Here is a 26,870-nt window from a genome sequence, read left to right as displayed (position 1 = left end):
GGAAGTGGGCGGGAGTGGGCGGGAGAGAGAGAGAAGGGGGCGGCCAGGGCTACAGCAGGGGCGCTGCCATGTGGCCCCTCCCGCTGCGCTGCCTCCTGCCGCCTGCCGCGAGGGCTCCGCTCCGGTCGGCGGGGAGGGAACGAAGAGGACTGCCCTGCAGGGCGGCTGGAGCGGAACAAGAACAAAATAAAATAAATAAATAAATAAAAGCGTCCGAGCCACCCTAGGATTGGGTGAACGCCGCCTCCAACAATCTGCCGCCCCAAGCACCAGCTTGCTCAGCTGGTGCCTGGAGCCGGCCCTGTCAGGCACACAAATACAGTAGTTCGGGACTATTTAAAAAACAATTGATGTAACCCATGGCAACAATATTCGGACTGTAAGGCTTGGCCAAAGGATGAGCAAGAGAAGGTGATAACCATAACTGCACAGAAGTGTCTGACCAGCCTAGATTTCAAGGAAGGAGCAGAATTATGTAGGGAATTTCCAATAACAGGGAATAAAGGGAAATTTAGATTGCATTTTAGGAAATATCTCCTAGTGGTGTGAGTTGGTGGAAGTTCTATGGCCTGTGATATACAGGAGGTCCGATTAGATCATCCTAATTAGCCCTTCTGGCCTTAACAGTAGAAGCAGTAGAAACCCTATTGCTCAGAACACTTAGCCCTGGAAAATATTGCAGGGAACAACCTTCCACCAGCCACAGGGATAGGCTAGGAGAAACCTAACAGGTCACTAATTTCTGCACGATTATTACCAAGGGCAAAGAACGTGTCCTGCTGTACGCAGAGAGGATAGAAAGACTTTATCAGACTAAGTCCGAGGTCATAATCTGGGCTTTACCGGGGCCGTTTTTATCAAGGTTTAGTTTCAGTTTGGTTCAGAGAGGGGTCACTGTTCCAGCAAGTCTATTTTCTGAAGCCCTTGCAGCGTAGGTATCAGTATGGTACAAAGGAAGGGCCCAATTTTGCAAGGCGCTGAGTGTACCCAGGGTGGTGCTAGGCAGAGCCTGTTGATGTTAGAAGGAGTGCAGAGAGCGGAGCACTTTTCAGGAGCCGTCAGCACATTGACGGATCAGGCCCTGAGAGAAGGGATTGCCCAGGGAGGTTGTGGAATCTCCATCATTGGAGATTTTTAAGAGCAGGTTAGACAAACCCCTGTCAGGGATGGTCTGGATAATACTTAGTCCTGCCATGAGTGCATGAGACTGGACTAGATGACCTCTTGAGGTCCCTTCCAGTCCTATGATTCAAATTTCTATGAAATAAGGTGGATGGCTTCTTAGCAAAAACTTAACTCCTGCCCTACGCACATTATCACTTCATGGCTGGCAAAGCAAGGACGGAGTGTTTACTCGTGTTCATAAATACCTCATTGTGTACTCAGTCAGCCTGGAAACTCTGGGCACAGAAAGGATTAAGCCACTAAGAATTAAGACCAAGATCTGCAGTTAAAATGCCTGGGATAAAATTACAAAGGAGGTTGATCCCAGTGGTTCAGGACATGAATGAACATCAGCTCAGGGCAGGAAGACAGTCCTCCCGCCCCGCCCCCTGAGCCGAATACTGCACACTTACAAATGTAATACGGCTGTTATGCCTTCCCAGGGACTGTAACTTATAGCCCTCAAAACTGCACATACCTTTGCACCTACAATTACTACAAGTGCCCATGTGTACTTGTAGACTCCTAAATACCTGTAAAGTAACCCAGGTAAATGCCCACGCAAATGCAGGAGTGCAGATGGGTGCACATTTCTGAATGTAATATCCAGATGGGTCCCTAGGCATGTGGCCTTTATATCTCTATTGCTGCTTCCTTCCACTGCTCTTTGGATGGAAGGTGCTATGTATATAAATACATCTTTTGTAATGTACCAGCCAGCTTTGATCACTGTCAGAGGCTGGTGACCAAAAGAGATGGGATTTTACTCTGTTCTAGGCTAAGAGTTCCTAGGCTCTGTCTCCCTGCTCTCTTTCCTTTCAGTTTAGGGCGTGGGTGTGATAGGCAATTCCTGGAAGGATAGGCCCATGTGATGTGGTGCCTTGGCTGTTTCCTATTATTTCCGGGCCAACTCCCAAGGGAGCTGAAATGCATTCTTGGACTCTTGCTAAGATATTTCTTCCTCCTTCCCCCACCAACACACTGGCTGCCCCCACAAATAGAGATGGGCCTGGACTAAGAACATCTCCAGGCTTGGGAGGGGGGTTGGCTCTGGATCTGCCCTTCGCTGGGCTCCCACCCTCCCAGTAACGAATGGCTCAGTGATTGCTATGCTCCTGTATACAACCCGCTAGGCAGGACTTGGTGCAGTGCATAAATCAAGCTCTCTCTGTTTTCTTCCTCTGGCATCTCTGTTCACAGGGACGTACCAGGGCCAGTGGGCTGGTGGCATGCGCCAAGGCTATGGCGTCCGGCAGAGTGTCCCCTACGGCATGGCTGCGGTTATCAGGTCGCCCCTGAGGACATCCATTAACTCGCTGCGCAGTGAGCATACCAACGGCACAGCGCTGCACCCCGACTCCTCGCCTGCCGTGGCCGGCAGCCCTGCTGTCTCCAGGGGCGGCTTCGTCCTCATGGCCCACAGCGACGCCGAGATCCTCAAGAGCAAGAAGAAGGGGATCTTCCGGCGGTCCCTGCTGAGCGGACTCAAGCTGCGCAAGTCTGAGTCCAAGAGCTCCCTCGCCAGCCAGCGCAGCAAGCAGAGCTCCTTCCGGAGCGAGGCGGGCATGAGCACCGTCAGCTCCACCGCCAGCGACATCAACTCCACCATCAGCTTGGGCGAGGGCGAGGCCGAGCTGTCCGTCATCGAGGACGACATTGATGCCACCACCACCGAGATCTACGTGGGCGAGTGGAAGAACGACAAGCGCTCGGGCTTCGGGGTCAGCCAGCGCTCGGACGGGCTGAAGTATGAGGGGGAGTGGGCCAACAACAAGCGCCATGGCTACGGCTCCATGACCTTCCCGGACGGCACCAAGGAGGAGGGGAAGTACAAACAGAACGTCCTGGTGAGCGGCAAGCGGAAGAACCTAATTCCACTGAGGGCCAGCAAGATCCGCGAGAAGGTGGATCGGGCCACCGAGGCGGCAGAGAGGGCGGCCACCATCGCCAAGCAGAAAGCGGAGATTGCGGCTTCCAGGTAAGGCTGCCTCGTTGTTATGTCTGGTTGTTACGGAGATGAGTGGAGGTCGGGGGAGATGTTGGCCGGCAGAGTGGCAGAGAGCCCATTGCTGTGACTCTGATCTCTATGGTATTCTGTGTGATCTGTGGTGTCCCTCATGGTGGAGGAGAGACAAGGTTTGACCTTCATGGATAGAAAGGGGATCCTTTATTGGGGCTGATGGACACAGATAGAGCCTGTGGTTCTCTCTGGCTCTCCAGCTCTCACGGGCTGATAGACACAGCCGGAGCTGCTCAGTGTCACCCAGGGCTCCTTGTGTCCTGGGTTGAACTTTGCAATAATGGAATTGACTGTTTGACTGCGTTACCTTATTCAAAGCAACAAGTGAGGGCACCCCACCCATCTGAACCAGCACGTTGGCCGAGTGGTCTCCCTTCCCCAGCACAGTAACTAGGAGCCTTTAATTTGCACAAAAAGGGCTCGGTTCTTCAGGCAAATGCAGGCAACGCTCGTCTGGATGTCGGGGCTTAGGTGGCCGTAGAGTTAGGCCACAAAGCTCAACGTATCTGATTTTCAGTCCCTGGCTTACCACTGCAATTTTGCACCACCACACTGATGTGTGCAGTTTGCTGCACCAATATGGCACCTGCATGCATTGGTGACCAATTCTAGGAGCCTGTGCAAAGCTGTCTGTGCAAAAGTGGAGGACAGGTTGGGGTGTGACTGCAAATCCGGGCCAGTATAATCAAGGTAAAGAAGTAGTAGTTTTATTGGCCATATGCAGCCAGCCTGGAAACCTAACATATATCTTGTCCCTGCATAAACTGGGTCTCATCTAAAACCAGGGATGGATTCTTCAAGGGCTGTCTCAACATTACTTGTTCCAAAGTCCTGGTCAGCTGTATGGAGAGGATCTTTCAGGGAACTAAAGCTATGAAGGTTAACAAATGTGATAAGTTGGTTGCATTAAACCAGCCTAGAATTCGGCTCTGCATAGATCTCGACATCCCTCTGTTTGCTAAGGGTGGCAATTGTTTGTGCTGAACTCACGGGACAGATGAGTCTCATCTGAAGCCAACTCTGCCCTGAGGTGAAAGGTCAAAGTCACAGCAGCTCAGCCACACCAGAGACACGTTCAAAGGATGTTCTCAGTCCAGAAAACTGGTGCTGGGTGTCGAATTAAGTGAAGAAAGCAAAACAAAATCTCAGTTAATATACAAACCCCAGGCAGCAGGGGATATAGCTACAGGTGCTGCTGTTATCCCATGTGACACTGGGAGCACCATCATCCCCTGTGGCAGTCAGGGCAGTGGCAGAACCCCAGGTTCATTTGGTGGCGACCTCACGCCAATACCCAATGAGGCAATATCTACACAGGGGGGTCAAAGGTCATGACCCTGTTTTGCAGCATTGCATCTCCTGCTGCAGGACAAAGGCCGAGAAGCTGCATCCCTGTTTGTCAAGGAACTGGGCATCCGCTGTGATTCACGGTTTCCTGGCTCAGGCACTCTCTTAGCCGGTGACTCTTTCAGCCTGGTATACAGAGATTTAGCTGTGCAACTACCATTAAAGCTAGCAGGAGCCAAGCAGCTTGGTCTCCAGGCACTACATGTGAAATATGCCCCTCACTGTCAATATTGTGGCATGGCCTTGGTGTTTAATTTCCTCTCTCTATTTCTTTACCAGTGGCATCACTTGTATGGGACACAGTGACAACACAGCTGTCACTTAGGAGGTGCTGGGTGTCATTAACCCCTTTGCTGCTTCTTTCCTCTGCATCCTGTTCTAAAGCCCTGCATTAATGGGGACCATATCTCTAATGCTGGACAGAAGGGTTCTCTACAAGCTACTCCCCTAGTATTTTCTTGCTGGTCTGTAGCTCAGAAAAACCTGGTGGGTTCTAGCCGGTGCCATGTGGATTCCCATCTACTTCTCGCTGCCCCCGATAAACAAGATTTCAAAGGGAAGAAGAGACAGATCCCTAATTACAGCCGCAGCTCCGGGACGGGTTTGCCCTTTGCTAGGCTCTTCTCTGCTTGGAAGCAGTGGCTCCGTGTACCCAAGGAATTCCTGCATGCCCCAGGAAATGAGGCACTCAGCCTAGAGACTGTCTTCCTGAAGCTCTTCTTATTAATCACAGAGCAGTGCAAGGGACCTGAGGGAAAGACCCAGTTTTAGTTTTTAATTACACTTTGGAATTTTTTCTCTCTGGGCCTGTGTTTGTTCTATCTAATCTATCCATCCATCCATCCGTCCTTTTCCACTCTTTCTCTCTGGACCTTTGTGTGTGTGTCTCTCTGTCTCAGACTTTGTTTTCCCGTTCTCTCTCTCTTTCCCAGTGCTGACCTGCTCTGGGGTACATATTGGCAGATGTTTGCTAGGCCGTGTGATTAAATACAGAACCCCTTGAAGACCAGCATGCTATGCCAGTCACTGATGGTCACAATACTTTCAATGATTCAATGGCAGGGACATTTCCATCAAAGCCAGGCAGGTGGGGTGCACAGGGGGAAGGCTTCACTGTGACCTACTTTCCCCCCTACTCACTCTCAACCTATTTCCCTCTGCATGGCTCACCTGGGTGGCATAGTGCTGGTATCTCAGGTACGGGAGCTGCGTGTGCCTTATCTCACGCTTCTCGTAGCACTGCTATGCTCAGTGCCTGTTTTGTGCCGCCCACACGGCTTTTAGCAAGATCCAGAGAATTCCTGTCAGTCAAGGGAAAACCCATTCATCAGGGTGAGGCGGAAATGCAGCGTCGCCCACTTGAGAGGCTGCTGGAATGCAGGGATGATGGCCTTGCAGTCACTTGGCTGAGGAAATCTCATCTCTGCCTATGTGCCTCCCCCATGTTCCCCTGGAGCCGCCACCTGGAAAATATCCATCCCAGAGCTAGAATAAGAGATACACGTGTTGCCAAAAAACAAACTAAACAAAAAACACTTCAGCTTTATATGAAAAAATGATCCTATTTTCAGATCTCTGAAAAAGCCTGGGGAATGCTGGGGCTGGGGAAAAAAGAGTCCTTTCTCTCTCTCTCTCTCTCTCTCTTTCCTTCTCTTTCTTTAAACATTTAGAGCCAAATTCTATTATTATTATTAACTATTTGTATTACAGTAGCACATAGAGGCCCCAGCTGAAATCTGGGCTCCGTTGTGTAAGGTGCTGTCCATACACATAGGAAGAGTCAGTTCCCACGACCAAAGGGTTTACCGTCTAAATAGACAACACAGTCAAAGGGCAGGAGAAAGGAAGGATCATTATGCCCATTTTACAGCTGGGGAACTGAAACACAGAGAGGACGTAACAAGGTCACACAGGAAGTCTGCGATAGAATTCAGATCTGAACGCAGAACTGCTCAGTACCAGTCCCGCACCTTCTGCAAAAGAACATCCTTCAGCCCCGTGTCCGCTGTGGAACCCTAGAGAATCCAGTGGACACACTTTCCCCCCAAGTTAGAACAGTTAGACAGTGGTTTGGATTTCAGGTCTCGGCTACTCCACCATGACCTGCATTTTTTCATTCAGGCATTAATGCTTGTGAATATCAAAGAGGGGTGAATTTTAGAGTTCTTGGCAGCGAGTATGGGGGTGGTAGAGTTGGCTGGAGGTGAGCAGTTGCTGTACGGGTACTGTGCAAGCATGCCCACCCATCTCTGCTAATGTCCCACAATCCAGATCTATGGCACATGTGCTCTTGCAGCACCCTTGCTATTCCAGATGTGGGATACCTGTAAAGATCCTCCAATGCCTCTGATTCCTGACCCACTCCACCCCCCTGCTGTTCCAGTCCTGGGCTCTCCTGTGCCCCCCAGTCCCGAGCTGCCACTCCCCATACTATTCTAGTCGTTTGGGCTTCCTCCATATCTCTGCTGCTATTCCTCCATCCTGACCTGCCACCCCTTCTGATATTCTACTGCTGGCTTTCCTTTCAACGGACACTGCAAATTTAAATAAAGTAATAATGGCATTGATTCCCAGCCCATTCAGCAGCCCAGTGACCAGGCAAAAGCATGGGGGAGTGTTATCTAACACTTCCCATTACCCAGTCTCCTCACTATTTGAAAAGCCTTGCTAAGTAGCCACTATTCCAACCCTATGTTCGTCCCATGAGAAATTCCATGTATTCCTTTCCTTATAGAATCATAGAATATCAGAGTTGGAAGGGACCTCAAGAGGTCATCTAGTCCAACCCCCTGCTCAAAGCAGGACCAATTCCCAGCTAAATCATCCCAGCCAGGGCTTTGTCAAGCCGGGCCTTAAAAACCTCCAAGGAAGGAGACTCCACCACCTCCCTAGGTAACGCATTCCAGTGTTTCACCACCCTCCTAGTGAAATAGTTTTTCCTGATATCCAACCTGGACCTCCCCCACTGCAACTTGAGACCATTGCTCCTTGTTCTGTCATCTGCCACCACTGAGAACAGCCGAGCTCCATCCTCTTTGGAACCCCCCTTCAGGTAGTTGAAGGCTGCTATCAAATCCCCCCTCACTCTTCTCTTCTGGAGACTAAACAATCCCAGTTCTCTCAGCCTCTCCTCATAAGTCATGTGCTCCAGACCCCTAATCATTTTTGTTGCCCTCCGCTGGACTCTTTCCAATTTTTCCACATCCTTCTTGTAGTGTGGGGCCCAAAACTGGACACAGTATTCCAGATGAGGCCTCACCAATGTCGAATAAAGGGGAACAATCACGTTCCTCGATCTGCTGGCAGATCCTTGTGCCAGTGCCCTCTCTCCCATTCCCCCCATTCTTAATAGAAATCTTTAGACTTTAGACTTATGGAAGCTTTTTATGGAGCGGTGGTGGGGAAGAGGGAGGGACATGTGCTAATGATGTGTTCAGAACAATGTGATCCTCCAGAGACAAATTAAACTCTCCTCTCTCTGTAGCCAGCTAGCTAGATTTATACAAATGCGCATGACAGATATACACAGCTAACTCGCTGGTTCTCAAAATCTACCTGAGAGCCTAATGACACAGAACCTACTCCAGGCAAAAGAGGGGCGGGCTGGAGAGAAAAGGCTCCTCCGTTGATTAAATGTCCCTTAATATTACTGCTCAGTGCCTTAAGGCTGCAGTGCAGAGGTTGTTTATTACAGTGTAGTGTTTCCTCTCCGTTTTCTGAGTGAGATGAAATTAATTAGAAAGGAAAGGGGGGAGAAAAAGAAAAGAAGTCTGGTGCCACCCAGCCCTAACCGAATTAGACAAACTGTAAGTTTCAATCATTCGTATTCAAAGTGACACTTAAAAATGCTTTATCAGAAAGTGGGCTGGATCTCTTATCTGAGTGTGAATGAGCCTCCTGGGCTTGTTTTTTGAGCATATTTGCATTTGATGATACTTTCTAACTGGTGTTGTATCAAATTACTGTCAAAGTTTAGAAAAGAAAGAGAAAAGAACTGTAGAACACAAGCAAGTCCAGATCAGTCAGTGTGGTTTGATCCACCCCCAGGTCCCCAGCAATCTCATGTACTATTGCCACACATACTGGCTGTAGTAGAAAAGTTGTGCCTTTTGTTCTGATAGGAGGTGCCTTACCTGAGCACTGGTGAATTCTTCATCCCATGGTGCTAACTCACTCGTAATAGTGGATCGGGGTGTGTGATTGATCTGTCCTGAAAGACCAATAACGCAGGAGTGCTGGAGATGGAGGAGACATAATTCAGAGCTAGTGATGCTTCAATTAGCTTGTGGCATTTAAAGTTATAGCTTCTATTTTTTTTTTAAGGAAGGAAAAATCAAACTGAACAAGTGTGCTTGTGTTTGTAATTAGCTCTCCCCCACCCCAAAACACTCAATGCAGCAGAAGTCCAGGGCCAAGAGAATGGAGGATGGAAGGAAGCTTGCACTGAGCTCTGCCCGCAAGGAGCAAGCCACTCTGGGGAACAAGCCCCCTGTGAGTACATGGGATCTACAGCTGTAGTACCCACAGGTGGTTATCTCATCAGATCTTGCAAAATGAGCTGGATCAGCCCTGGTCAGTACTCAGCTTGGAGGCTTGCAAGGGAAACCCAGGGTACTGGAGGAAGGGCTGCTGGTGACTCCATAGGTGACCGCATCTCCTAGTACTGAACCAATGACCCTCACTGGGTGGGGGGGCTTGTATCTTTCATGTGAGATGCAAAACAGAGTTCCTGACCTGTCTTGGTCATTAATAGATCCCATAGTATTTCCCCCTAACAATAGGACAAATCCCAACTTAGGTAACTACATTCTGTCTCCCAACCTGGGTATGGTACTTATTTTTTGTGCAGAACTGTGCTGTTGTTGCTGTGTATTGTTAAATGGCTGATGTACACCGTCCCAGAGGTGGCTGCATTTCAGTAATGGGTCAAGGGAACTCAGTATATAACACAGCTTGTTTGTTTTGCATATTGAGATCTTTGGATGACAGTGGCTATATATCTTTTAGCTGTTTAAAGAGACACCATTAACTTAAAAATCATTTTCCCATCTGAAAATCTTGTACCCATTATTGTTGCACTTAATGCCTAGGATTTCTGTAACTGAAAGAGATGAAGGAAAACATTGTTCTCTCTATTTCTGGTTTGCTTTGTGTATTTTGACAGCACTTTGCGTGCAGTCGGTTTCACTGTTTATTTGATAGTTCGTGCCCTTTCCCATGCTCTGCAAAAGAAACAGTGGCAGCAGCAAAGTCACAACTGAAAGTGAACGGGCAGCCAGCAAGTATGCACACAGACAGAGAGAAAGGAGCCAGAATATTTCTGGGAGTGTTGCTGTTGAGTGCACCCCCAAAGACACTTCCAACCATCACAAAAAGGAGTAAACACAAGCCTTTGCATTTTTAAAGGACTATTAACGAAGTAGGACACACTAAGGTCTATCAGAAACTGGTATAGTCCATTTTTTAAAGAGATTCCAGTTGACAGAGGACTTTTAGTGACAGCTTACTCCCCTACTCCCTTTAGAGCCAGCAACAGGAATGCTACCAGGAGGCCATGGGTAGTCTGATCTCTGCATTCTGTAGGACTGCTCCTACACCTTTCCCATTCAGCTGTTATCTAGCCTGCCCTTCAGTAGGCCCATAAGAAAGAAAGAGAGCACGGCCTCACTCAGCATTGAAAGCTGTGGTCTTTTTATTTTGCAAACACTGTTTCTGGCGTGTGAAGACTGCTTGTCTATTGAAAAGACCCTTGGAGATTATTTAGCCCACTGTACATTCATTACCTTGTAAGCAGACAGCACCTGTAAGTTTCCTTTGAAATGTGATGGGCTAAATTCTCAGCTCCATGTAAATCAGTGTAGTTCCACTGAAGTACGCCGGAGCTATGCCAATTTTCACCAGCTAAGAATCTATCCCTGTATGATTTCATTTCTGAATCAGGGCCGGCTCCAGGCACCAGCGGAGGAAGCACGTGCCTGGGGCGGCACATGCTAAGGGGTGGTATTCCATCCATTCTTGGGGTGGCACAGTCCGAGCGGCTTTTTTTTTTTTTTTTTGCTTGGGGCGGCAAAAATGGTAGAGCCGGCCCTGTTCTGAATGTTCTGATTCTCAGCTCCTACAGCCTTTAACAGGCCTCTCTTAACTCCATGGTCCAAAATTTAGAGTCTGCAAACAGTTTACAAAACCTAAGCGCAATTAGAAATATGTTCATGTTTTTATCTATTTAAACATCTTTATTTATTACAATTTTGTTAAAATCATTAGCATTCCCCTGCAGCACCTGCAGCTCAGACACTGCAACGTTAGTAAGTGGAACCTGAAGGGGAAACCAACTGTCACCAAAAATGAAAATCTCTTCACTGAATTTCACTGTCCAAACGGAGAGAAATGAAGAAAAAGAAAAAAAAGTAAAAATGCAGCATAACTAGTGACAGGTCAATTGGATTCTCGACATTGTTTCAGTTTTAACAAACCAGAGTTAGTGGTAACATAGGAAAGGAAGTTTGTTTAAAATATTTTTAACTTAAACTTTGGATAAATAAGAATTAGGGATGGAGCTTTTCCAGATTTCCTTTAATGCAATTAAAATGAAAGAATATGGTTCTAATTCGCCACTCTTTTACATCTGTTGTATGCTGGTGTAGCTCCAATGAAGTCAATGGGGTATCAGAGCAAGGGATCGGGTCTTATGTGTTTGGAAATTAACACTGACATTATCCATTGAATTTCATTTAAAAAAGATAATAAACATGGAATCCCTCCAAGCCTACTTAGAATGCATTTCCGTGGTGCCCAGAAGAACCTTCTGTTTGTATTATGGGATGTTTCATTCATATTTCACTACTTAGTTTTACTCTACAGTTCCATAGCCTAGAAGGGAGCAGAACTAGACACCAGACCCTCTGTCAGCTAGTGATGGATGGACTCCAATAGGTTAAGTGTACAGGTGGGCCCAAGCAAACAAGATTTTGAGCTGGGTCATGTAGTATCCTTCATTGCTGAAAAGATACAGGACTTGATTGTAATGGGTGGAAATTCTTTGTTGGGGTTACTGCATGCCCACAGGCCCTGTAGTTCTCCTTGACTATCTTGTAGCATGAACAACACACCTTTTGCTGCCCACTGTCACCAGTCAGGGTCTCCCTAATTCCTGGAATGGACTAGCCACTCATGGAAGGGACCACTGACTACACCCTTCAAAGACTGGAGATATTCAGCATATAAACTGGTCACATGTCAGGACATGTCTTATGGAAAGAATTTTCTCAATACTTTAACCAATTGCTCCTCGGAACAACAGCTTCTAAACCACTCAACAGGTGATGCTACTCCCAGGTTAGTCCCAAGTACGGCACAGGAGTTGGTTCAAGATATATTAAGTTGAGCCACTAAGAAAATGGTGAGAAAAATATAATTAAATTTGCCATCCACAGCAGAGGAATTGGGCCAAAATCTATAATAGTGACATTCAACTTTAGAAAGGGGAACTTGAAAATATATATTTTTTTTAAAAAAAAGCAAGATAGTCTAAAAGAACCGGACAAAGATGAGACTATTCAAATCCTTAGATTCGGCATGGCTGCTGCTTCAGGGTGCCATAACAGAGTCAAAGGAGGCCTGCACGCTCCAACACAAAGAAGGAAGCTGGAAGGCAAGAAAAACCCCTCTACAGTTAAATGGCAAGGTGCAAAAGGTTATTTGAGTCATACAGGTCTCCTTCAAAAATCCAGCCCGAATGAAACCAATGGAACAGAACCCTTACAGTCCAAAACATTCTAAAGCTACAATAAAGTTACTACAGGCAGTGCACTGAGTTATAACAATGCTACTCTAGTTCTTTGTAAAGCTTATGCACAGGGTCTTATATTTGTACTTAGCTGTACTTACTCTTGCACTTAAGATATCTGCTGGCTTTTTTGATGCCTCAGGGAGCTCTGGGGCTCTTTCTTGAGTTCATTCCTACTCCCTTGTGTGTGTGTGTCATCAGAAGTATCTTTGTAACAGATGACGGCAGAGCAGTAAAGAATCTGAACTTGTGGTAGAAAGCAGTGGTCCACGTACAGCTGGATTTCCTGCTTCCTATCTTTGGTGAGGAACCATTTGGGGCCAGGGCGGAGGGGAATTTGTTGCTAACAGATTTAAGCTGAAATGGGTCATGGTTAAATATGATGTTGGAGGCTGACTGAGCGTGAAAGTTCAACTTTGAGGAGGAGCAGCAGCAGTGAGCCGTGTCCCGCGCTGACCTATTTTAAATAGTGAGAGCGGCTATTACCTAAAGCAGTGAGCACGAGAAACGCGGCCATTCATAATTCATGCTGTAATTGTCTCCTGAGCTTGTGAATTGGGGGAGGAGGGGCACAAACTAGAGGGCATAGCGTTGTCGTGGGAAATGACCTGTGTGGACACATATGTTAATGGAACACAGCCTGTGGAAAGGGACTGGGAACCACTTGACACTGGGACAGAGCCTGAGTGAGTCGGGGAGAGGAGTGTTCTTAGAGAATGGGGCCTGAGCAGCGAGGGGACCATGTGCCTGTGAGAGGGGGCTAACAGTGTGATCTTGTACTGGGATGCCTGTGGAAAGCGAGCAGGAAACCAGGTGTTCCTAAGGAGGTGGCCTGTGCAAGGGAGAATGTCACAGGGTTTGCTCACCACTAGTGTGCCTCCTACTGGTCGCTCTTGAGAGTAGTTGATTCCAGCTCCGACGCCGCCTTTCTGCCCCTCACCACATGCCTTGCCTTCTTCCTGGCTGTCAGCGGGGTGAGATGCTCTGTGTTCATAGTTTAGTCCTCTTACCAAGTCACATGTGTCCTTCCCTTCCAGCATATCAAAGTCGCTTCTTACAAACAGGCTCAGGCAGTCTTCCCATTCACTGTCCAGCCGGTGCCACTTCCCCAGAGGCTGGCAGGTAGGTTGCCAATTTTGGTTGGATGTATTCCTGGAGGTTTCTTTGCATGGCATAATCTTTAATTAAAGATTAATCTTTACTTCCTGGAGACTTCAGGCCAATCCTGGAGGGTTGGCATCCTTGCTGGTAGGAAAAACCAGGCCCACCCCTCTACTCAGGTTCCAGCTCAGGGACCCTCTAATCAGCAGGCAAAGTCTGCACCATCTTAAACCTTGCTGCCTTTTCCCTGAACCTTTCCTCACCTTCTGGCTCTCCCCCTTCTCTGGGTTTGCCAGCCCCCAAACTCCCTCCTCCCAGGGAGTAACTGCAGGCTACTTAAGCTCTGTAGCCCACAAACACACCTCTCTTCTCCCAGGAAGTGACTGCAGACTCCTTCCCTGCAGCCCCTTCTCTGCTGCCAACTTCCTGCCCTTATAAACCCAGCCCAGCCAGCGCCTTCCTCAGATGGCCTCTCACATTATTCAGTCAGAGGATTACTTACACCACCTATTCCCCTCAGCTTTGGCCTGGTTAATTGGCCCTCTTCTTAGCCTACGTTAACCCTTCAGGGCAAGTGAGGGGTGGACACCCCAGCAAAGGGAGCTGTGTAAGCCTGGGGATGGGCCCTGTGCCAGGAGAGTGGGAATTATGCCACCTTTCCCCCACCCTGCAGCAGCCCTGGAAATGGCCATTTTGGGGGCAGGTTTCTGAGGCAGAGCCTGGCTTTTTCCTCAGCTAGTAATGCTTCTATCCACTGCTGATTGGGGCTCCAGGATTCAAGGAGCAGCTCAGTTAGTGGGGAAGGAAATGTCCATGGTGGGGGACAACCCCTCGCCCAAGCCTGCTGTGGTGACAGCTCACTTGGGCCCAAATATACCAGGAAGGGCCTGGTCCTTTCGCCCACCCACTCACTTGCTTAGGGAATCAGTCAGGGGTTTTCATCTTAAGGGCAGCTCTGTCATCCATCTTGTTCTAAAACCACAGCTGCTTCTCTGTCCCAAGGACCTCTCCAGTCCAAAAGCTCTGAGGAAGTGGCTTTCCAAACCCTCATAGGAGACCCCATTCCCTCTCTCTTCAGTCAGCACCCAAAAGACCCGGAACATGAGGGCATTTGTGATCCCAGTTCCTTCTAATTTCCTCAACTACCTCAAGGTTTCCAGCCCTCCGCAGCCTCTGTCCAGAACCTCACAAAGTCTGAGATACTGCAGGAGTCTCCAGAGAGATTCCAAGAGGAAGTAAAAAGCCAACGAAGTAGCACCACTGTGGGGAGTTTTTTGTCTGATGTCTCCTGTGGCATTCTCAACTTCTCAGCTAAATCCTTCCTTTGCAGCCCCTTAGTGCAGGGGGGGAAAGAGAGTAAAACCACCAACCAGCCACCTTCCCAAAGAGGGATCTGACTCCAGGCCAGTCCCCATGGGGGACAGGGAGGGAGTGCCACTTAGTCCCCAGCTCCGCTTTGGCCCAGCCCCAGCTGTGGCCCTGCTCCCGGCAGTGGCTCCGTTCCTGGCCTCAGCCCTGCTCCCGATTTCAGCCCCACTCCCAGCCACGGCTCCTGACGGGCGGGAGGGAGATGCGGATCAAACAAGAGAAGCGACATCATGGCCCAACTGACAGGGAAGTCAGGCATTTTTGTTGCAGCACTTTAGAGGGGAGTGGGAAGCATCTGTGGGCCAGGCACCAAACATATTTGTGGGCCCCCATGGAGGCAATGGAGCATGGCGCGGGGAGGTCAGTCCCCAGAGAGAGGGGCCAGCTAGAGGCAATGGGGCATGGCATGGCAGGGGCGGCCCTGCCCCACCCAATGCGAGGGCATATTTACAAACCGGCAGTTGCCAGATGCACAGTGGCCTGCCCGGCCCTGTGCTGCCAGCGTGCCCCTTCCCTTTGGGGGTGGGCTTATGCCACATCACACAACCACCCCCCCACACCCTCAGACTTCTTATGGCCAGAGCCCCCCCAGACTCACTATGCCCAGCGCCCTGCAAAACACCACCCCTGCCCCTAGCCCCAACACAATTGCCCAGCACCCCCCACAGAACCCCCACTCCCTAGTGCCCCAACACACACAGATCCTCCCCGCCCCTTCTCAGCCCAACACCCCCCCAGACTCCCCACATACCCACTCCCCCAAGCCCTGCCTCCTGGCCGCAGTCACCAGCCTTGCTGGGAGGCCACTGAGTCTGCCTGTAGAGCCGACAGCGCAGCCAGGGCTAGTCCCAGGGCCAGGAATCGCTCCGGCCCACGATTAGCCAGGGCTCCCTCAGGACCCACTTGCCTGGAGGGGCCAGCCAAGCCCACTGCACTGGCTCCCCCCACACACACACCTGGCCGAGATTGGCCAGGCTTCTGCCCAGTCCCCGGCGGCTCAGCTCCGAGGAGACAGGTGGGCCCCACAAGTGGTGGGAAGCAGAGACTGCCCAGAGCCGGAGTGCACTGGGGTCCAGCCAGGGGGCTGAGAGGAGCAGGGGGTGGGGCCAGGGGGTGGAGAGAAGGCCTTGGAGAGGAGCAAGTGGTGGGTGGGGAGAGCCAGTGGGGTCTCGGGGCACAGTGCAAGCGGAGCAGGTCAGGGCCCTTCTCAGCATGGGCATGGAGCCACTGGCAGGGCCGGCTCCAGGCACCAGCCTGGCAAGCAGGTGCTTGGGGCAGCCGCTCCGGAGAGGGGCGGCACGTCCAGGTATTCGGCGGCAATTTGGCGGACGGTCTCTCACTCCCACTCAGAGCAAAGGACCTCCCGCTGAATTGCCGCCGCAGATCAAGATCGCGGCTTTTTTTTTGGCTGCTTGGGGCGGCCAAACCCTGGAGCCGGCCCTGGCCACTGGAGCCACTGTAAACCCGGCACTGGGAAGCAGGGCGCTTGGAGAGGAAGGCTACGTTTAGCTGGGGGAGGGAAGAGTGGTTCTCTGCACCTTCCTATCTTACATTTAACTGCCACCCTCCATCCAGAACAATGAGCATTTACTGCAGACAGCAATACCTAGCGTGCTTTCAGACCTGGCCTCCATGCTGCTTGTCAGTTTCAGGTGAGGGGGTCACTGTGTGTTTGGTTACAAATGGAAGAGCTGTGTTCAGGCAAATGCCAAGCACAGGAAGTTCCTTTAGTGCTGTCTCCTTTCTATCCTCTGCTATCTTTCTCTCCTCCCTCCCCCCATCACAGCCCACCTCTTACTGACAGGGGGTCAGAAGATACCACAGTCGGATGTGATTAGGATCAGCTGTTATTCCTCTCTTGGCCTTATAACAAACTGTGTAGCTGTCAGGCTGGATAACATGGGTGCTGTCTGACTCATTGTGCAGCCAGCATGTCCACTTCCAGGCCAGAAAGTTGGATGGATGGCACAGGAAAGCAAGGATCCCCAGCTGGATTCTATGAGCATTTAAGGGATCCTTGATAGAACAATTACATAATCAGTGATTGTTGGCATTTAAGGTCTGCCCTCTCTGGTCAAGTTCCCCTGCACGGCAAAGCTGATAACTTCCTGCTCAGACCAGAGTTAGAGACTGTATTCTGTGTGGGATCTTAGTAGAAATGTTCAGATACCACGGTGATGGGTTTTGTGTACAAGGACCCATCAGAACAGAGCAGCATTGTACTAGCTGTCGGTCTTATGCAGGGATACAGCCACCCTCCTACCCTAAGCCCTTGTGTTAACAAGCCATCTACACAGAATACAGAATTACTGCTGCAGAACACCCCAATCAGTCGCATGGTGAGGCCCAGATCAGCCATCTCAAGTGATGGCCCCTCGGACTTGCATGCACTTAGCAATCTGCGTAAGGGCAGAGTTTTATTCCACCTTCTTGGTGGGGATGGAGTGCAGGGCAATACTTTTTGATGGCTTCACAATACAAAATCGCTTTGCTTATATGCTCGGCAATGAATCTGCTGGAAAATCCTCAGGAAGTTTTACAGCAAATGATTTTGTTAAAAAAACAACAACCCCTCCAACAGAAAGCTAAATGCCTCCCGTTCACTTTGGCTGTATCTTATTTAACTTGGCTGTTTAAACAGCTATTATCTTGTTCCTGAGAGGACAATATTGTGGTATCTTTCTTTCTTTCTTTTATGGCTATCATGTCTTTCTACAGCTAAGCTCCTCTTCTTCTGACTTGGCGTTTTCCAAATGTGAAATGTTTTGCACCCACTAAGTAGAACGTGAACGTACACACTCAAGATACATATCACTGGTTTATAATAGAAGTGGGCTGTAGTCCACGAAAGCTTATGCTCTAATAAATTTGTTAGTCTCTAAGGTGCCACAAGTACTCCTGTTCTTCTTTATGTGTTTGTCTGATCATTTACGTCAATTGCTCATTGAAATAACATTGTGAGATCAGAGATCACTATCCTATTGAATTAGGCACGGCCATTGTCCCATTCAGTATCCTGTACACTGCGGGTGTCTGTGCGCCTCGTCCTTTCCTTTTTCAAGCTGACGTGTCCTATGTTATTCAGTGGAACCATCATTCCAGTCACCCTTTCAATGTTTTTTACTGTGCCGTGTGATATAGAAATAAGGGATGTGGGTTGATTACCTCCTATCACAGTTATCTGGTACCAGTATCTTCTGACATAGGCACCAGTTTGACATCTTCCTTTGGAGTACATGAGCTGTGAGGAGGCCCCGTGCTGTTAGATCTCAGCATGCCTGACAGTGATACACACTGGAAATGCCATTTTCACCTTACAGCCAAGCAGCCGAAGTGTCACAAAGGCCCAGTAAGGAGTTAAAAGCTCAGAGGGGTGTTGTGGGGGTGAAGCTAATGCAAGGGTGGAGACTGGCTAGGGGTGCATGTAGTGGATGTGTGGGCAAGGCCTGGTTGGTGAAGGAACAGTCAGAAGCTGAACGTTCTGTCCCTGTGCTGCAGTCTTCTTTACACTGGGGCCAGCTGGGAACAGGCAGAAATGACACAGCACGGTAGTGAGACAGGAAGAATCTGAGAGTGATTCATTCCTGGCACTTATCACTTTCAAGGGACTAGGAAACAACATGAGGAGATGGGCAGCATGTGGGGTTCAGTTGCCAGCTTTTACAGAGAAATATAATACCTTCTCCTGCACAAAAAGCTGCTGGAGCCAGCTGTATCTCCTCACCCTGTCCTTCCTCCTCATCACCACCTGCTGCTCTTGCCTGACAGAGACCCTGCAGTCCATCCCAGACCAGATGCTCTGTCTGATCTATTCCGAGCCCGTGACAAGCTTACAGCATGTATTGAGCTAATCACACCGCTGTTCTGCTGGGGACGGCTCCATTGCAGAATCGCCCCTTCCAATCAGAATTTGCAAAATCTCTGTAGCCTCCTCCTCTCACCCAGTGGGACAGCCTGACAGGTTATCGACTCCGTGGAGTGGCTACCTGGCTTGGCAGGGTAAGGCAAGGAGTTCAGGGAAGGCATTAGGAACACAATAACTTCCAGCCTACCGGGACAAACACCTCCCTGTTGTAACTCCATTGACTTCAGTGGGCTTTCACCAGAGATGAATTTGGCCCACTCAGTGTACAGACAACACAGATCAGTGTTAGCTCAGAAGTTCCCATCCTGCAACCCTCAGTCCCCAAGTGCAGTTAGTGGTACTACTTGTACGAGTGAGCGTCATCCCATGAGTAAGGGACCACAGATGTCTCCAGCTGTCCTCTCCTTGTTCCTTCAAAGCACTAACACTCCCTGTCATCACGTGACAGCTACTTGGAGACATTTTACAGTGGCCTTTGTGGCTCTCCTGCTGGTGAGGGGGGGAAAGGAGGCAGGGTGCGTGTGATACGAGCGGGTCTCCGCTGACTCCAGGCTGTGCCTCACCAACACACAACTGACTTCCAACATGGCCAAAACACAGTGAGCAAATAGCAGCCACCTCGTCCCATCTCCCCTGGGAAGTTTTCAACTTCTCAGGCTTCCTTGAGACAGGGATCATCTCTGCTCACTTCACCTGATGTCTCCAGCTTCCCCCAGTCTCTGCAGAGCAGGCTTCATATACATCCTTCTGGGGCAAGGAGTGAGGCTCTAATGGCTTGTGGAGAAAGGCACACCGGGGGGAGGGGGGGAGGGAATGCACACACAGGGTGGACCTCCCTGTGGGACATATTGGTCCACAGACCTGCCATTGTTGGAGTGAGAACCTTCTCTTCCACAGCTCCTGGAAAAGCCTCTTTTTCTTTCTGCTTTATCGACTCACTGATCTTTTCTCCCTGGACCATCCCTCAGTGCTGGGACTGTCTGTTGTTTCTGCACATGCATGATCTACCTCTCTAAGGCATTTTGAGCTATGGGCATTATGTGACAGAAGGACCAGTTCCTCCTCCTGTGGGAGCAAGATCAGGCACTGCCGCTGCATTGTGCTGTGTTCCTTGGTGCGCTGCTCGTTTCTCTCAGGTGGCTTCTTGTAGCAGAAGTTCCTCACGTGACTCCCCAGCTTCCCACTGCGAATGTTTTTCCTATGCAAAGAACAGAGACTGCAGAGCGGCTTTTCTTTGTGGTCTAGAGGAGAGACAGAGAGAACCTCCCACACCCAGTGCGGTTGGGTTTTCGGGCATCATGGCAATGGTGCATATGCCTTTACGTCCCACTGTCCCCATTCTTCCTCTTCACCACAGGGTGGGGGAAAGGGCTTACTGTGAAACTAGAAACAGCGGGGGCCTGGTCTCATTGAAGATCTTATCTCTTTTGTGCATTAAAAATCCCAGGCAGGACACTTTTCATGATCTTAGGCATATTAACTTCAGTGTCTTGGCCAAATTCCAATTGGAGCAACTATATTCAGACACCCTAAATTCCCCCTGCAGTTTCCACTAGATGCAGGATTCCTGTTCTCAGCTGTGTTGCTGAGTGCTGTCAAACAGCTGCCATGTTACACCCCAGACAGGGATGCATTTGGGTGGTGAGAGGAGGGAGTTACAGACAGTTGGTGAAGAACTTTGGGATGTACAGGGTACAGAAGGCTGGCATGATTTACTCTGCCCGCCCATCCTGAGAGATCCAGAGGTGTTTCTTTCTTATCTTGTTCCCCTTCTTATTCCCTGGCATGCTTTGCTCCATGCAGTACTGTTCCCCTCCCTAAGTCCCCCACCCACCTTCTTTCCTACAATAACAACCCAAATACACTGATGCCTCTGGACCCGCTTGATTTCCTTCACATCCAGAGAGGAGGAGAAGGAATACAAGAAGCACAGTATAGATGAAAATGCAGGGGTGTTTTCACAGTGTCTGGGCAAAAGTATTTTGCTTGCCAGGAATCTCCGTAGTCATAGATTTCTAGATCTTCAAGCCATAAGGGACCATTTTCATAGCCTAGTCTCGCCTCCTGCATTATTATAGGTGGGTTTTTGTAGGGCTTGGAGGGAGGGGGAATCTAAGTAGCTCCCATTTTTCCAGTGCTTTGTCTTGTTTAATTTTAAATGGCTTGAGTGATGAGGCTTCTGCCACCTTCTTAAAGGACAAATGACCACTCGTTGTGACTTCATAATCCAGGAAATGAAAGGTTTTGTCTATAGACCGAGCTCAGCAAATCCCCCAGAAAATCCTATGGGGATTTACCCATGGATCTGACTGATTATCCCTCTAATGTGACTAAGAAAAGTCCCAAGGTGCTGAGCGCCCTCAATTCCCATTGAAGTTAGGGGAGAAGCAGCATTCAGAACCTTGCATGTGGACAGATGAGATCTCATTCCCTAACCCTTATCATGGGGTATGCAGCAACCAGAAGTACTCACCAGCTGCCAGTTAGGATGTGAGCTTCTTATTGTAACAAAAGTCTAAATCTTTTCCATCTTGAATATAAATTGGCCTTTCCCACTGTCCAAATGGTCAGATCCGACCACAGCTCCCAGGCTTTTAGGAGTTTCTAGTTCTGTATGACTGGAAAAGTCATTTCATGGCCAAGTCTCATGTGCAGCCTCTGTCTTCAGTGTTAATGTTTCCACACAGGCACCACATCCATGTTTGTGTTTTGGACTAGAAGGTTATTAATGCATTCAGTTGTTTTACACCCACTTTGCACTCATGTCAGTGACTGTGTGGCATGGAGAATCAAGCCTATTGCACTGACTGGCTCACTCAAATTTGAGAAGCTGAACTTCACAGGTGTCTATTTTTAAAGGTTATGTCTAGTCTGCAGATGCACAAACAAATATTGCTTGACGTGTGTGTGTCTGCACACCACTAACCTCTACTGGGTAGACTCAGATCGGCTAAATTATGAGTCATAAGCCCTTTACTGCTCATTGCTATTGCAGCTTCTTCTTTGGCTCCAGCCGTAGGTGTGCTATTGGAGCAGGAAGAACATGGTTCTCTCTTGGTTGAAGTTCCAGGTGGCCATGGATTTTGCATTATCAATCCAGAGTCTAACCAGATGGGATTTTCTTTCCAGCATGTGAAATAACATTGACATTGTCAGGTCAGAACCTAGCATCCTGGCTGCTGCTCACTTTCTTTTGAAAGATAGTTTCATGCTTTTTATCTTTAGAAAATTAGTTTCTTCGGTGCAATTAGCAAGACGAGGATGAGCATTATGTTTTTTCTCTGCTCTTAGTTATTATTGTCCTGTTGAGAGGCTGTTTCTTTACTGGAAGTTGGTGGAAACCATTTAAGAATTCTTCAAAGAACACATTGTTTGAAAGGCTTGATTTTAGGGGTAGTGAATACAAATCAGATGTGCAAAATTGCCAAAAATAGACCAAATTCATCCCTAGCTTATGGGGGGAACAAACTTCTTTGACAGCATTGGTGGTTCTTAAATTTTTTCATACTGTCACCTGTTGTATTAACTTAGATTATGGAATATGTGGGTCCAAAGAGTCAAAAGTCTTTACATGACCCTGTAACTTGTCCAACACTAAACGTTTTTTGGGGAATTTGGTTTATAGAGACCTCAGCCCATGGCAAACACATAATTAAAAATCCTTTTAACCTCTTATTAAAGATACAGGGGAAAAATAGGAAAAGCTGTTAAAGCATTTGAAATGGTATGAAATAAGGCTGTCCTTTAAATACGGCTTTTCCGTTTCCCTTTAGCGGGAAAGTAATCTCACTTGTTTGACAGTCTCTTAGCTGGTCATAACTGCCCTTTTGGGGGAAAGAGAAGTTAGTTGAGAGGTGCTGGTGCTGTTGTCGTTGTTGCAATTGTTAAAGTTTGATCCTATTTCCTAGAAGGCAAAACAAGACAAACAAAAGGAGAAGGAAAAGAACAGCAAAGAGAGAAAATGCAGCTTCTGTCTCTGGTGGAAAAAACACAGGCCCGTCACAGGGTCTTATTTAGCCACTCTGGGTATGTCTACACTGCAATTAAAAACATGCAGGTGTCTAACTGCAGTGTAGACATACCCTCCAAGACCTGGCAAACTTGTACCAGCATCGAGCTATGTAGGGCATTTTAGCTTTTAGCTGGCTCACAGCAGTGTTGCAAAATACAGTCTTGGCAGGCTAAGTCAGACTCTTTTTAAACAGAAGGAAAAAGGAGAGAGTTAGGAAAGTAAGAAATAAGGTAGGGAAGGAAAAGGACACATTAGAGGGTGGGAGACTATAATCTCACATCCCACGTGGTATTTGGGATTGAGCTGGAGCCGGTGGTGATGTCATCTGGCTCCCGCTCGCTGGCCCAGTCTGGCCAGGACATCTCTCAGGATTAGCATGTAGACAGTCTGAGGTCCCAGGAGATGGTGGGAGTAGCAGCCCTGAGAATGATGCTTGCTCCTTCCCCTTCTCTTGCCTTTCAGCCACGTTCACATCCATCTGTCCATCCATCTTTTCCCCCTCAAAGTCTGGCTTTTTAAGTGCTGCAAAAGAGTAATGGGAAGAATAGCCCACCCCTTCATTATTTTGTCCACTGATTAGGCCTCGTTTCCAGCACACCAATTTTGGTTCACTGATGTCCGATTCCACACGTCTCTTGTTTACCAGGCGTGATCTTAACACAGTCTTCGACTTATATCCTGAGCCCCTTTTGTTTGTACTTTTGTAAGTCAGGGTGACCATATGTCCCGTTTGGGCCGGGACAGTCTCTTTTTTAAGCCCTGTTCCAGCTGTCCTGACTTTTTGTTGTTGCAAAACTGGGCATTTGATCACCAGTTGGCAAAAACAAACTGGACAAATGCAGTTTTGCCAAAAAAAAAATGGGGTGTGACCCATAGGGGGGCACAGAGGAACATGTGGAGAGAAGGGGGGCAAGCAGCAACACCTGCCTACATAGGAGGAAGGGCTCAGGAGAGCAGCTTGGGCTGGACCAGCCCCGCGCAGGCAGGCAGTGGGGATGGGGGGGCCTGGGGCCGATCCTGCACATGGGGGGAAAGAGGGGGAACCTCAGGCCGGCCCTGGGCGGGCAGGAGGCAGGGAGGGCTGGGGCACTTGTGCAGGGGGTGGGAGGCGAGGCCTCGTGCCATCCCCATGCAGTGTCCCGTTTTCCCTTTGGGAAAATATGGTCACTCTACTTCACCTTTTCCCATCCACATCCATTGTTATAGGTTTTTGTGACTCTCTGTGAACTTTCACTCACTCCTCACAGCTGAGCTCACAATCAGGGTAAATTTCTAGGCCCAGTTATCACAACAGACCCCACGTTGCAAAAGAAAATACTGTTGGGACCTGGTGACAAAGTGACTCACAAGCGAGTGGTTCAGGTTCAGTGGATAGGATGTTGGCTCTGGGATTGGTTCTTTACAGCCCATGCTGTTTCCAGCATTCAAAGCCTCATGAAGCATTCTTTCAGAAGCCTGATATGGAAGACGGGTGCAGAGAAGTGGGAAAGCAGCCCTCAATACCTAATCTCCAGTTAATGTTCTCGGTGATGCTCGTGCCAGAGCCCAGCATTCTTATTCTCAACAGAATCAGGGCACTGTTTAAAGCCCACAATGAACAAGACTCTGGATACCTAAGGGATGGACCCTCCCTTCACAGCTGGCCCAGCAGCTGCTCTCTGTGGTGGACACTATGATCCCAAGGGAAATGTGGTGTTGGAGGCACAATGTTTTCAGCGGAAGGCCCTTGGCCGCAGAACTGTCTGGCTGCAGAACCGCCAGAACTGACCAGGCTGAGCCCAAGTCGTCCTACTGGCCACTGATTTTTGGGTACCACTTTTCCAGTTCCACGCAGGGACAATGGCTGCAGCCGAGCCGGGGCTGCTCTGCCCGCTGAGGCAGAACCAAGGAAAACTTCCATGCAGAGAGCCAGCCCCGCAGCAAGGGAGAGGTGGGGAATCTGGCCCTTCCAGAGAGAATCTGTGCTTTTAATTATGGATCCTTCACCTCCATGCTATGCTGATGAGGGACAGATCAGAGAGCGGTGACAGACAGACCGACAGATAATGGAAGAAGCCTGCAGCCTGTCTCCCTAGGGTGGTCATTTATGCAACTCAGGCCACAGAGATCCCGCCCCAGCATGTGTCCCATCAGAAGGTATCCTCCTTGCCAGGGCTCCCTGCTTTCCGTCCTTTGCCCAAACTTTCTGCTCGTTCACAGCTTTCCCCAGGGTTCTTTCTGCTGCCGCTCCCTGAAAAAGAAGCCTAGCAGATGGAACTGTACATTCAGATAAACAGTGTCGTCAAGGCAGGTGTCATTATCTTGGTTTCTGTCCTCTTTCCCAGTTCTGAATATTAACAGGGTAACTCATCCATGGCGACCTAGCTTCCGCGCATGCCCCTGTGTTACTAGCCACCGCCGCTTGAACCCCACAGTGATCGCAGGGGTAACAAAGATCCCCGGCTCTCCGGGCACAGGCCCCTGCCACTGCCTGGGTCTACCACTGCCAAGGCTATCGCACTGACACTTACAGCCCTCCACCAAAGTAGAGCGGGGCACCCGTGTGCTCAGTGCTTCGTCCTGCTTAGTACGGAGGTTATATTACCCCTCTATGTGGCACTGGTGTGACCACTGCTGGAGTGCAGTGTCTAGTTTTGGTCAAGAATTAAAGAAGGATCTTGAAAAACTGAGTTAGAGAAGTCATGAGAATGATTAAAGGATTGGAAAATGTGCCTTATAGTGACAGACTGAAGGAGTGCAATCTACTGAGCTGAACAAAGAGATGATCAAGAGGTGACTTGATCACAGTCTATAAGTATCTACCTGGGAACGGAAATTTAATAACAGCGGGATCTTCAATCTAGCAGACGACAGTATAACAAGATTCAATGGCAGGAAGTTGAAATTAGACAAATTCAGACTAGAAATAAGGCACAAATTTTTAAGAGTGAGGATGAGTAACCACTGGAACAGTGTACCAAGGGTGCTGGCGGATTTTCCATCCCTGGAAATGTTTAATGTTCTTCTAAAAGATATGCTCTAGTTCAAACAGGAATTAATTCAAGGATGTCTTGTGGTTTGTGTTATGCAGAGGGTCAGGCTGGGTGGTCCCGTCTGGTCTTTTAATCTATGAATCTAAATCCAAACACCACACTGTCAAATCCCAGTTTTAGAACTTTTCATGTTGGCTCATTACTTCTTCTATTTGAAGCAACCTCTCAGGAGCTTGAAAATAACATTTCTTCCCCTACCAAATGTTCTCGCTCTCCCTATGGCAAATGTTAATTTCTTTGCCTATGTTTCTGATGGGGCCTGGCTGCCTTCAGATTTCTTACTTTCTTGTCTGAGTAACAGCATCACTAATGATAGCAGCACAGCTCTGGGAAAGGAGACTGATGGTGCACGAGTGCTTATGTTGCCAGCTGGCTCTGCAGGAGCAGAGCAGAAACACTGTAGGGTCTATATAAACACACACATATATATTTCCAGTCTTGGCAACAAAATGGTAGATTAAAAGAATATGGATTTTGGAGAACATAACATAAGAACATAAGAATGGCCCTACTGGGTCAGACCAAAGGTCCATCTAGCCCAGTATCTTGTCTTCCGACAGTGGCCACTGCCAGGTGTCCCAGAGGGAATGAACAGAACAGGGTAATTATCAAGTGATCCATCCCCTGTCGTTCATTCCCAGCTTCTGGCAAACAGAGGCTAGGGACACCATTCCTGCCCATCCTGGCTAGTAGCCATTGATGGACCTATCCTCCATGAATTTATCTAGTTCTATTTTGAACCCTATTATGGTCTTGGCCTTCACAACATCCTCTGGCAAGGAGTTCCACAAGTTGACTGTGCGTTGTGTGAAGAAATACTTCCTTTTATTTGTTTTAAACCTGCTGCCTATTAATTTAATTTGGTGACCCCTAGTTCTTGTGTTATGAGAAATTGTAAATAACACTTCCTTATCTACTTTCTTTACACCAGTCATGATTTTATAGACCTCAATCATATCTCCTCTTAGCCGTCTCTTTTCCAAGCTGAAAAGTCCCAGTCTTATTAATCTCTCCTCATACGGAAACCGTTCCATACCCCTAATCATTTTTGTTGCCCTTTTCTGAACCTTTTCCAATTCCAATATATCTTTTTTGAAATGGGGCAACCACATCTGCACACAGTATTCAAGATGTGGGTGTACCATGGATTTATATAGAGGCAACATTATATTTTC

At 48.7% G+C, this 26,870-nt stretch overlaps 1 protein-coding gene across 2 annotated transcripts in view; it reads left to right on the top strand.

Annotated features, from left to right (window-relative positions):
- Nucleotides 1-26,870, top strand: part of JPH3 (junctophilin 3) — a 114,901-nt gene that overhangs the window by 32,911 nt on the left and 55,120 nt on the right. For both annotated transcript variants that reach the window (XM_034788704.1, XM_034788703.1), the window contains exon 2: nucleotides 2,365-3,142. In XM_034788704.1, coding sequence (XP_034644595.1) covers nucleotides 2,365-3,142 — 778 coding nt within the window. The remainder of the gene's footprint in view (nucleotides 1-2,364; nucleotides 3,143-26,870) is intronic.

Source organism: Trachemys scripta, chromosome 13 (assembly GCF_013100865.1).
Source record: "Trachemys scripta elegans isolate TJP31775 chromosome 13, CAS_Tse_1.0, whole genome shotgun sequence".
Lineage (NCBI taxonomy): Eukaryota > Metazoa > Chordata > Testudines > Emydidae > Trachemys > Trachemys scripta.
Note: the sequence above shows the minus strand (reverse complement) of the source record. Positions and strands in the feature narration are given on the sequence as shown.